General features: G+C 48.3%; 1 protein-coding gene across 1 annotated transcript in view; it reads right to left on the minus strand.

Moving 5' to 3' along the window:
• Window positions 1-936: 936 nt before the first annotated feature.
• Window positions 937-13,152, minus strand: part of KCNK3 (potassium two pore domain channel subfamily K member 3) — a 92,424-nt gene continuing 80,208 nt past the window's right edge. Inside the window, exon 2 of the mRNA XM_033145228.1 lies at window positions 937-1,873. Within this exon, the coding sequence (XP_033001119.1) occupies window positions 966-1,873 (908 nt within the window). The 3' untranslated portion in view covers window positions 937-965. The remainder of the gene's footprint in view (window positions 1,874-13,152) is intronic.

Below are 13,152 nucleotides of genomic sequence, written 5' to 3' on the forward strand. Positions count from 1 at the left end.
CCATGGAGCAGGACTTGGGTGTTTCATGGGCTTCACGTACCCTTGCATAAAAGGTCTTGTATAAAGCTGCAAGGAAGGGCGAGTTCATTCGCGGAAAACACACAAACCCAGAGGTGCGCCACCCAGGAGCTGCTTTGCGCGGCCTCGTCCCGGGAGTGGAGATCGCCCTGAATGAACGGGACGCAGCACATCAATGGCCGCCTTTGGCCACCCAAGAGCCAACGCGCACCATTCGTAACTGAAGACATTTGCACACTTAGGGTGAGAGTTCCCTGCCCCGTATCTGATGCACAAACCCCTCCACACAGGGGGGAAAGGAGATAACTCACCCCTAAAATGAAAGGGATCAAATGAATGAAACGGGGTGACACGGTACTTAATTTCCCCCCATTTATTGGCCAGGGTGTGGAGAGATGCTATGTCCTTCTACAGAGGTATAAATCAAGGTGCACACACTCAGCCAGGAGAGCCGCCCCTCCCTGCTTCATCCCATACGCCACTCCCGTAAGGGTGGGGGGGGTCCCGGTTTTCAAGTTTCACATTTTTGTGGAGTTGCTGCAACTGGGAGCATTAAGTAGTGCGGCCGGCGGGACTCCCAGGGGAGAATGGGCTCCAAGCTGCCGACCCCTCTGGAGCAGCTTGACCTCCATATTCCCCCCCTTCTGCAGCTGAGCCCCCTCCGAGCTCTCCATGACTCGGTTTCCCCATGACACCGTCCCAGGGAGCCAGCCCAGCGCTTGCTCCGTCCTCCTAGGCTCACATCCACAACACCCGGTCCAGCTGCGGACTCTTCCCTTCCCTTTAGATTGTCACCTGTATGAATTCTAGGTCAGGGTGGGCACCGTTCCTCCCCGCCTGGGGTCTCTGAGTGCCTACCTCCCCTCCCCACCCCCACCGGTCTCCTCCTCCTCCTCCTCCCCTTCCTCTGCCATTTAGGACAGTCCTGGGAAGGGTCTCGCCAGCCTTCACACTGAGCTGCGCCGCTTCATGAGTCCCTGGAAGGCGGAGAGGCTGTGCAGGCCGGTGGAGACGGAGCTGATGGCCGAGCGCTGGGCGTTGCAGAAGCAGCGGTTGGGCGGCGTCTCCGGGTATCGCCCCGGGGACGAGTGGCTCTGCTCCATGCAGGTGTCCGAGGTGGAGAGGTCCCTGGGGATGATCATGGGGATGGAGTACTGCAGCTTCTCCCGGCTCTTGTACCAGAGGCAGGAACACATGGACTGGAAGTGGAGGACCTCGGCATAGACGTTCCGGAGGCCCCCCCTGCCCCCGGCCCCGCCGCCCACCCCCACGCCCCCCAGCGCGGCGGCCGTCGAGGACGCCGTGGTGTCCGTGGTGTGGACGCTGCTGGCTTGCCCGTTGCGGCTGAGCAGCGCCCGGTGCTCGGCGTCCCGCTTCTCGTCCTCGGCGTTCATGGTCATGAAGCGCAGCACCACCAGGTTGAGGAAGGCGCCGATCACGGTCAAGCCGGTGAGGATGTAGATGAAGCTGAAGGCCACGTACTGGGGCTGAGTCTGCAGGGCCTGCTCCTTCTGCAGGGCCACATAGTCTCCGAAGCCGATGGTGGTGAGCGTGATGAAGCAGTAGTAGTAGGCCTGGAAGAAGGTCCAGTTTTCGTAGTAGGAGAAGGCGGCGGCCCCGATGCAGAGGGTGCTGATGCAGGAGAAGAAGCCGATGGTGACCATGTTGGCCATCGAGACCTCCGGCCGCCTCATCCCAAGGCACTTCTTGATACGGTGCAGCAGGTATCTCACCAGCGTGTTGATCCTCTCGCCTAGGCTTTGGAACATGACCAGGGTGAGCGGGATCCCCAGCAGGGCGTAGAACATGCAGAAGACCTTCCCCCCATCGGTGCTCGGGGCCGCGTGCCCGTACCCTGCGGAACAAAGACACAAAACAGAGGCAAGCCCGGTCAGTAGCACCTCGCGGGTTACGGGGACCGGTCGCTCGCCGGGAGGAAGGTGGAGAGAAGGGCCTCCAACCTCCTCGTCTGGGCTCTGCAGGCAGGCGTGCTGGGAGTTGCTTCCTTCTCCTCCTCCTCCTCCTCATCCAAAATGGCAGCCAGAGAGAAGGGAGGGGAGTCAGGATGGGCGCCGCTCTGGCCTGCAAACTCGGTGGCGGTGTGTGCCCGTCTCGGCCATGGTCCTCCTCTTCCGGTCCATGTGCTCCTGCTTCTGGTACAAGAGCCCAGAGAAGCCACGAGGCTCCATCGCCATGATGATGCTGCTGTTGCCGCTGCCGCTGCCGCCACCCCCATCCCTTCCGCCTGGGCACGCAGCAGAGCCACACCACCAAGTCTGCAGGCAGGAGCAGCGCCCACCTCAAGCAAAGCGAGGAGGCCAAGGTGGGGAAGGCGGGGATCAGGGGGCGTGGGTGGGGTTGACCTTGTCGTAGGACCCACCATATGGGGACATGGAGGGCTGTGTGGGGAGGGAGGAGGAGGAGAAAGGGGTGGGCAAACGGAAACTTGGAAGGGTGGAGGGGGGAATCGGAAGGGAACAAAGTCACGGAGTGTGGTGTGGCTATGCAAAGTGCCCAAGTTGTTCTTCCCCCACATACCCGGACCCAACAGTATCATATTTATTTTTAAGTACTCTTCACCTTAACGTCCAACTGTCAGGAAGCTGACAAGGAGAACAGGTCGTTCACAGATCAGAGAAAGACAGCAAAATACCAGCTAACTTACAATTAATTAATTAGTTTCTTTGTTTTTTCCCATTAAGGAAGCAGAACGGAAAACACATGGAGACTTCTGAGGGTTGATCCTATCTAGATGAAGCACTTGCCCGGACTGTTTCTGCCTGGCTCTCTGCTCTGCAACATGCATCAGACGCCTTGTTCTGGTATTGGAGGGGGCTTGCCGGCTGTCAGGGTTGTGGCCCTGTGGTGGAGCTGCCAGGTCTGGTTCCTGTCTCTGCCCTGCACCGGGCCACCTGCCTGCTTCCTCCTCTTTCTCCTTCTCCAAGATCCCTGCCTCCAGCACTTCCCAGCTCTTCCCCTCCTCTGGGGTGTGAGCCTAAACCGCTATTCCCACCGCTAGGATCCAGAATCCAAATTCTCTCCCTCTGTGCTTTCCCTGGGGGGGCTCTTCATGAGGCTGCTTCCACCATTCCCCTTCATCCAGCCAGAGCCTGACACCAGGGCAGATTACAGCATTGCAAAACAACATTTAAAACTAATAATAATAATAATAATAATAATAATAATAATAATAATAATGTATTATCTATATCCTGCCCATCATGCTGGGTTTACCCAGCCACTCTGGGTGGCTCCCAACAGAATATTAGAAACACAATAAAACATCAAATATTAAAAACTTCCCTAAACAGGGCCGCCGTCAGATGTCTTCTAAAAGTCAGATAGTTTATTTCCTTTACATTTGATGGGAGGGCGTTCCACAGGGCGGGCGCCACCACCGAGAAGACCCTCTGCCTGGTTCCCTGTAACTTCACTTCTCACAGCGAGGGAACCACCAGAAGGCCCTCGGAGCTGGACCTCAGTGTCTGGGTAGATCGATGGGGATGGAGACGCTCCTTCAGGTATACAGGACCGAGACCATTTAGGGCTTTCAAGGTCAGCACCAACACTTTGAATTGTGCTAGGAAATGTACTGGGAGCCAATGCAGATCTCTCAGGACCAGTGTTATGTGGTCCTGGTGGCCACTCCCAGTCACCAGTCTAGCTGCCACATTCTGGATTATTTGTAGTTTCCGGGTGACCTTCAAAGGTAGCCCCACGTAGAGCGCATTGCAGTAATCCAAGCGGGAGATAACCAGAGCATGCACCACTCTGGCGAGACAGTCCGCGGGCAGGGAGGGTCTCAGCCTGCGTACCATATGGAGCTGGTAGACAGCCGCCCTGGACACAGAATTGACCTGCGCCTCCATGGACAGCTGTGAGTCCAAAATGACTCCCAGGCTGCGCACCTGGTCCTTTGGGGGCACAGTTACCCCATTCAGGACCAGGGAGTCCTCCACACCCACCCGCCCCCTGCCCCCCCAAAACAATACTTCTGTCTTGTTAGTATTCAACCTCAATCTGTTAGCCGCCATCCATCCTCCAACCACAAACAACCTGAAACAACTTTCGACGCTAAAAACACGGTGGGTCCTAAGAACATACTACTCCAGTGTCAAGAGTAAAGAGGTGTTTCTTCTGCAACCTTTGGAAGCCACACGACGAAGGTGCCAAGCTAACATCTGTGCAGGGATCCATAGCTTAGGGGCCACCACTGAGAAGACCATATCCTGCTGGACCAGAACCACCCCTGAGGATGTAGGAACTACCAAGAGAGCCCCCCTCTGCTGATTTCTGCACCCACTGCAGGGAAGGAGGCAGACCTCTTGATATTTCACCTTCTGGTTCTCCCTCACAAAGTGTGGTTGATTTGCCAGCAGGAATGTACGGAACTGGAAAGCAAAAAACTCTCGTTTCGGTTTCGGACAAAGGGTTTAAAGGTCAGGTTTCCCAGGAGGCTTGCATGACAGGCTACTGCCTTTGGGGGTGGGGGCACAGCTTCTGCCCTCCCCCCATTTCAAATTGGAAGCCCGCTTGATGCTTACACCCATAACGAGACAGAAATTTCAGCCAGTCGAATCTGGGGGGGGGGGGGAGAGAAATCCAATGCAGAACATGTTTAAAACCAGCTCTACCTTCTTTAATATATGTAGGGTTTGGTGTCAGCATTGATTGTGTAGGTTCTGTGTTGTTCGCTTGTGTTCCTTTGGCAGTGAGAGAGGTCGGGGTTGGCGTAGGGTGTGATTGTTCATTTGTGGTTGGCTGTGGTGGTCTTTGGTTTCCTGTGTGAGTGGGGTGGGTGGGTCTTTTGGATCCCACCCACCTCCTTTCCCCCTTCTCTCCCTAATGTCTCAACAACCAAAACTGATTTGTAAAAAATGTTACATGGGTAAAATACGAGAGAGACATTGCACACACTTTTGTAAATCGGGAAAAAAATTAATTAAAAAAACCCCCAGTTCCACACTTTCCAAGACGATATGCAGACTGAAACTCGGACGCCCTTCAAAGTTCGCACTTAGCCGAAATTTGCAATGCAGTGCTCCAACCAAGCAATGCATACATAAATGAAAATATTATGGGAGCATGTGCATAAGAAAGAAGGTATTAATGCAAATAACGTACAAAAAAATAATAGGGGAAATGGCTTGCAAAAAATGACAAGGCTGCATATAAATATGTGTTTATCAGGACAGATTTGCACTGAAATCCTGTCAAATTTTCATTGGTACCAGATGCAGAGGACTGTGTTTAAGACTGGGGGAAAATGAGAAAGTGAGAGATCATAAATTGACCACCCCTAGTTAAATTGGATACGGGAAATGACAATATCCATAAATCTCAGCAGCCATGGTGGTTACTGGGCAGGACAAGCCAGGCCTTCGAGACAAACTAGACAGCTAGGTTGCTCCCCATTGCTGGCCCTTTGTAATGGGGAAGAGAGGACTAGTGGGAAGAGCTCTCTGGCAGTTAACCCATGACGAGCCGGGCTTGAACTTAAGAAACTTTGAGATCAAGACAGTACATTTTGAACTGTGGCAATCTCTTTGGTGCAGTCCAGTTGCACATCGGAAGGAAACACACACAGCCACAGTTCCTCACAGCTGGCGAATCTCTGTCCAGGAATCAAAGAGCATCAACTCAGAAGACCTTCTGGCACAGGAGAGCGGTTTAAATAGAAGGAGGCATTCTTACTCCCAAACCAGCCGGAGGATGATGCCGCCATTTATGGGCTTGTTTTATTTCATAGAATTTATACACCTCTTGAATGTAGCAGGAAAAAACAAACAAACCTTGAAGCAGTTTGCAAAAAAGATAAAGCGATAAAATGATCACTAAGACAAAATTGCAGGAGCGCAGAAAGGAGAGTCGCCCTCGTGCATCTGCAGCAGCACAACTGGAAGCCTTCCTCTGCCCCAGCTGCAACAAAACATGTCTCTCCTGCACCGGTCTCTGCAGCCACAGCTGGCGCTGCAACCTCCCAGCGGTTTGACTCAGCCCACAAAGGCACACTCTTCCCTTGTCTCCCGAGACAGGCAGGTGTCAAGAAAAACGAGCAACAATAACCGTACTTTTCCGTCTATTAGACGAGGGTTTTTTATTTTAAAAAATGAGGGTTGTCCTATATATGGATAGTGCACAGGGGTGACGTTTGATTGGCGGCTGCCATGACCCGGAGATTGTCAGTGGCTATTTGGTGTGTTATTGGTGGCTGCGGCAAGGGCTGGTGTTGATTGGCTGTTGCTGCGTTGATTGGGCGGGTGATCGGCGGCTTGTGCCTGCAATGGGACAGGTGGCAAGCAGCTCTCGCGACGCATGCAAGCAGCAGCGCAGGGCATGCAGGTGAGCGATTTTTGGCAATGCTCCCTAAAAAAAGCTCAACACCTCAGGGCCACCCCCACACCTCAAAGAAAAAGCTCAACAACTCTGGGCAATCTCCCGGAGTTGTAGATGGTGGCACACTGAGTTCTGCAACTGTGGAATGGCACCAGTCGAAGAGGTTCCCACCTGAAGAAGTTGTGTTGGTGCACGTAGGGTAAAATGATCTCGCAGGTAAACAGGTCCCAAGTTTACACAGAAACATAGAATCGTACAGCTGGAAGGGACCCCAAGGATCATCTAGTCCAACCCCCCTGCAATGCAGGAATTTTCAGCTGTCCCATACGGGGATCGAACCTGCACCACTCTATCCAGACACATCATTGTAAATTTAATTTAAATTAAAAATATTGTATGGTGTTTTTTCAACTATCCTCTCAGCAATCTTAAGAAGCATTTTAACTATAATACTAAGAAGTATTATAACAGATGGAGAACTGAGGCAGCAAAAAAACTTCTTGGCCAGGACCATACCAAGAAGGCACAGGAGAGATTATGTATGTCAGTCCAGTTCTTCAACCCCAACCAAGTCAAGCACAACCATCCACAGGAGGGGCATACCGTATTTCTCGGGATCATCTTGAATCGTCTTGCACCCATTTCTTGGACCAGTAAGTATATCTGAGCAGCCCTTGTTCTGTTATTTGCACACAAAAACCCGTTGACTTATTTACATGGGAACGTAAGGAGGAAATTATCCGCACACTCTCGAAAAGCAAAGGAAACTCACAAGCATCATTATCCGATGAAGCTGGCAGGTCATGGATTTAAGACAGCAGATAAAGGAGATATTAAAAATATTATTTAGATCCCCTTAAAAAATCCCTCAATTTACATTACTGCCTGCACACATAGCAGGCAGTGCGCATTAAACAAGAGAGGTAAATATTTAGGCTGCTATGAAATTCAAATAAGGAGATTAGACAAATTTATGGAAGACAGTAAGGCCGTCCATGAGTATGAAGGACGGAAAAGAAACGGTATCAAATTTGCACCCCGCCCAGCTTGCCCATTTCAGAAGTAAACTGCATTCGATTCAATTGGACCTCCTGGCGACCAGGTCAGGATGTAGACTTGTAGAAGCTAATAATCGTAGAATCGTAGAGTTGGAAGGGACACCCAAGGGTCCTCTAGTCCACTCCCCACCCCCCACGATGCAGGAATCTCAGCTAAAGCATCCTCTGCTTCAAAACCTCCAAGGAAGGAGAGTCCACCACCTTTTGAGAGAGTCCGTTCCATAGTCAAACAGCTCTTACTGTGAAAAAAAGGTCTTCCTACTGTTTAGTCGGGATCTCCTTTCTTCTCCCTTGAAGCCATGGGTTCAAGTCCTACCCCCCAGAGCAGGAGGAAGCAAGCTTGCTCCATCTTGAATGTATCAGTTTTATTATTATTATTATTATTATTATTATTATTATTATTATTATCAGCATGAAATACTTACTGGCGGATGCCAACCCCCTGATTTCACGTGGAGTGGTCATCTACATATTACAGGCCCTGAAACTCAGGGCCACCTTTTTGGCTAATTTGCCTCAGCCCTAGTCCTATGTAACTTCCTGACATAGACACAGTTGACATACCCTGTTACTGCTCTTTATTTTATCTGTATTATTCAGCATGATTTTCCACTTAACGTTTTAACTGTATCTGTAGTATTCCATGTATAATTGTGACGGTCACTGCCTGGTCTCTCACTATGTGCTATGGCCATATGGCTAATGCAATAAATAAATTTATTATTATTATTATTATTATTATTATTATTATTATTATTATATTCCACAACTTCATTAAAGACAGGTAAGAGAAGGGTCCCACAATTGGACACACCATTCTATAAAAAAGAAAAAATCATTTGAATTCCATGATGTTTGAGGAAGCTCCCCAAGTAACTCTGTCGCTGGCTTCTTCAGGCAGGGAAGTTTCTAAATTTAATTTGCACAGAAGCGGTGGAGTCTTAGCAAAGATTCAGATCCACGTCTCTCATCCTGCCGCCATATATTTTTCCAGCCAGCCCTCATTTCCTTTGGAGGAACAAACTTGAATCGCAAAATTGTGTCTTCTAATTATCGTGGAGCTTTCTATTCTGACGATTCAATTTCAAAGTTGGATGGATTTATATTATGGATGTTCCTTTTTTACGATTTGCATAATGGGTTTTTACACTTTGCACACTGCTTAGAAGGCATTAAGCAGCATGTAAATTAAATAGTTACAACTCATGTAAGAAAATGGGCTGAGGAGGGCGACCAAGATTGATCAAGGAAGCCAAGCCATATGAGGACGCTTGAGAGAATCCTAGAATCCTAGAGTTGGAAGAGACCCCAAGGGCCATCCAGTCCAACCCCCTGCCAAGCAGGAAACACCATCAAAGCATTCCTGACAGATGGCTATCAAGCCTCCGCTTCAAGACCTCCAAAGAAGGAGACTCCACCACACTCCTTGGTAGCAAATTCCACTGCTGAACAGCTCTCACTGTCAGGAAGTTCTTCCTAATGTTCTTGTGGAATCTTCTTTCTTGTAGTTTGAATCCATTGCTCCATGTCCGCTTCTCTGGAGCAGCAGAAAACAACATTTCTCCCTCCTCCATAGGACATCCTTTTATATATTTGAACATGGCTATCATATCACCCCTTAACCTTCTCTTCTCCAGGCTAAACATACCCAGATCCCTAAGCCGTTCCTCATAAGGCATCGCTTCCAGGCCTTTGACCTGGGGGTGGTAGGTAGATTGGTTTAATTAGCACTGAAATGGAAGTACCTATGTATGGGGTGAAAAGGCAAGAACTCGGGGGCTTTCCGCAGGGATATATGAAAAGCAAAAAGAGCTCTCTCTGATTTTTTTGGGAAGTTGATAATTGACTGTCCTGGATACTTTAGCCAAGATTCCTACACTGCAGGGGGTTGGACTAGATGACCCTTGGGGTTCCTTCCAATTCTGTGATTCTAAGACATTGTATGGATGTGCATCTGTGATGTTTTTGTTCTGTTTTCCAAGAAAGTTCTGCAGGTAGAATTTTGAAAAATCTCTAACGGGTCTGGACAATGCTTCATTCCAAAAGGACTCGGTTTTAATGCATCCAGTCACTTCGAACTGTGCAATAGTAATATCCACAATAGTTTAGCCTAGAGGATACTGAGAGGAAATATGACAGCCATCTTCAAACATCTGAAAGGCTGTCCACTTGGAAGAGGAAGCAAGCTTGCTTTCTGCTACTCCAGAGGGTAGGACTCGAACCATTGGCTTCTAGTTGCAAGAAAGGAGATTCCGGCCAAACATTAGCAAGGACTTTCTGGTGGTCAGAGCTGTCCATGGAACGGACTCCCTCAGAAGGCGGTGGATTCTATAGCAAAAAAACTGGAAGACAGAGGAACTACCAACGATTGAAGAATGGCAGATGAAAATGATGGACTATATGGAACTTGCTGAGATGACCGGGAAACTCCGTGACCAGAGGGACAACGCAGTGGGAGAAGAATGGAAGAAATTTAAAATGTACTGGTATTTGAAAAAAATATAGTAAGGTTGAAATCTAGAAAGAACTTGGAAGAAATATTAGACTGCAGATTTAGAATTATGTAAAGTGTTAACGAAATGTGAAATAATGAATTAAGAAAATAATTTAAGAAATAGATAAGATTTTTTTGGAAAATATGGTTGGTACAATGTAAAGAAATCACTAAAGATGAAGGACAATGAACGCAGGAAGGGCAAACGTGAGGAAGTCAAGCAAGAATGTTAAGGAAAGAAGCAGTCTTTAACAAATAATTTTTTGTTTTTCATTTATGTATTTTGTAGTTTGTATAGTTTTTGTATTTGTATTTGTGGTATGTACTTGTTGTATTGGTTTATTTTATGTGTTTTGTTGATGTTTTTGAAAAAAGTTAATAAATACATTTAAAGAAGGTGGTGGATTCGCTGTCAATGGAGGTTTCTAAACAGAGGTTGGTTGGCCAACCTAAACGGCCTCGGCCCAGTATACCTGAAGGAGCGTCTCCATCCCCATCGCTCAGCCAGGACACCGAGGTCCAGCTCCGAGGGTCTTCTGGCAGTTCCCTCCTTGCGAGAAGTGAAGTTACAGGGAACCAGGCAGAGGACCTTCTCGGTGGTGGCACCTGGCCTGTGGAACGCCTTCCCATCAGATGTCAAAGAAATAAATAACTATCTGACATTTAGAAGACATCTGAAGGCAGCCCTGTTTAGGGAAGTTTTTAATGTTTGATGTTTTATTGTGTTTTTAATATTCTGTCGGGAGCCACCCAGATGAGTGGGGTATAAATATTATTATTATTATTATTATTATTATTATTATTATTATTATTATTATTATATCTGGCAGGGTGAACTAGATGACCTTTGGGAATCCCTCCCAAATTTACAATTCTATGACCCCACCATCATGGGGAACAAGAGGCTGTGGCCTGGTTTCTGTCCAGGTCTGTGCTGGTTCTCTCTGCTGCTACCAGTTCCCTGGCCAGTCCAAGGCCCCTCCGTACCTTTCCCCGAGACTTGTACCGGGCAACTCTTCAAGTAGAGGACTATCTCTTGCAAAAGTGGGACACTTCCCACCTCCATTCCCTCGGCACGCGTGCGAAAAACAAGCCGGCGGGTGCCATTTTGATAAATAATATATAAAAGGTGCAGAATTCAAGTTTTCTTGGCAGAGACTCTTGACATATTTATGCACGGAGTCCTGAATTATGCATGGCACGGAGAAAGTGGAGGAAGAAAAGTGTTTCTCCGTCTCTTGTCACGTTAGAACTTTTGGGCACCCAGGGAATCCGAGCGTTGGAAGATTCGAGGCGGGCAAAAGGAAGTTCTTCTTCTGCGCAGCGCATGGAGTTCAACTGCGGAACTCCCTGCCACAGGAGGCAGTGATGGCCGCCAACCTAAATGGCTTTAAAAGAGGGCTGGACAAATTCCCCAGGGATTTTTTTAGCTGGTACTCACTGGAACTCAGTTCCTGCACCTCTCAGGTGGGTACCATTGCCATTCCAAGAGAACGAGGCAGAAGTTCATTGGGAGCTCCTGCACCTCTTTTTCTAGAAAAATAGCATTGATGACGACGATGATGATAATGATGATGATGAATCTATACCCCGCCTTTTCACCTGACAGGGCATCAAAGTAAGAACATCCTGCAGTTCTCACCACGCTCTGAGAATGGTTACTCTGGCATCTCTGTCAGGAAAGGAGTTTTGTGGGCCATTGGTAGCGACCCGAGCGGCAGCCATTCTGGCATCACTTGCCAGATTTACGCCAAGTGAAATTGTTTGTTCCCTTCTCCTCTAATTTGGACAAGCAGACCTCTTTACAAAGAAAAAAATGGGCTCCGAAACAGAGACCTTCCTAAGAAAAGGGAACCTTAAGAGGCCCCCGTGGTCAACATTGCCGTCTTCATCTGTGACTGAAAAAGCAAAGAGAATTACCCATGACCCTCCTCTCGGCAGCCATCTTCGCTGGTCCCCCAAAATGCAACTGGTTCCCTTTGGGGGGCTTCAAGGATGCTTGCTTGCTGAGCCCCCAAAAGTGGTGGCCTGTCTACTGACCCTCTTGCAGCTTCCTGAGTGGATGATGGGAAATTCCCTTGTTGACTGATCTCAGCAGCGATGAAAATGAAAACTGGGCAGTGAAATCAGCTTTCAACTTGCCCTGGAGTTGCAAGGCATAATTACAGATGGTTCTAAAGCCTTAAGAGGATAATATGACCTCAGAGAGAGAAAGAGAGAGAGAGAGAGAGAGAGAGAGAGAGAGAGAGAGAGAGAGAGAGAGAGAGATGGGGTGGTGATGGTGGCTCAGCAGGGTAGCATGACAAGGATAAAAAGGCGTTCCTCATGGTTTGCAGGGTAACAAAGATTTGGGGGTGGGGACTTCCAGGCTATTGTGATTTCCAAGTGAATTTCAAGCAAATTCCAGGTTGCAGAATCAAAATGGATTTGAAGGTCTCGTGCAACAAACTCGTCTCTCCAAAAAAGTAGACTTTCCACCATAAAGGGAGCAGAAACGGTTATTTGTGTACGAGACGACAGCAGTGCGGATACTGCTGGTCCAAAGATAGAAAGAAGACAAAGTCCTGACCAGAGACGAATGGTTGATGAAGATGATGGCGAAATTGACTGGAAAACCAGGAACCAGGAAGAGAAGAGGGAATGGGGGAGAGTTATAATGTATTTAAGAGAACACTGTAAACAACTAAAAACTTTGGCAGGATTTGAGTAACGCTTGTAATGTACTAAAAATCGTGGCCAGAAATAGATTATTTAAGAAAAATAAGAGAAGAAGTTGGGAAAAGATTGATAGTGGTAACAATGGAAGGGCGAAGGGGAGTTGAAGGATTCAGACAATCCTTAACGTCGATGTTGATGTTTAATGTTTGAATGTAAATCTGCTATGTAAAACTTAATAAAAAAGATTTGACCAAAAAAAGGGGGGGAGACTTTCCACCATAAAGAGATAGGAGGGGAAGTTCACTGGAAAGTGTGGAATAATTTCTTGCCGTAATGTCTAACCCAGCTATTTTTCTAGGAAAAGGGGTGCCTGAACTCACCATGAACACCTCCTGCATTCTGTTGGAATGGCAATGGCGCCCATCTGAGAGGTGTCGGAACTGAGTTCTGGCAAGTTCCAGCTGGGGGGAAAAGCCCTGGTCTAACCCCCCTGCAAACAAACCAGGATGGACGCATTGCAGAGGGTTGGTTTAGATGAGCCTTGGGTTCCTTCCAGCTCTACAATGGAAACGATGCCTTATGAGGAAC

Source organism: Lacerta agilis, chromosome 3 (assembly GCF_009819535.1).
Source record: "Lacerta agilis isolate rLacAgi1 chromosome 3, rLacAgi1.pri, whole genome shotgun sequence".
In the NCBI taxonomy this organism is placed as follows: Eukaryota; Metazoa; Chordata; class Lepidosauria; order Squamata; family Lacertidae; genus Lacerta; species Lacerta agilis.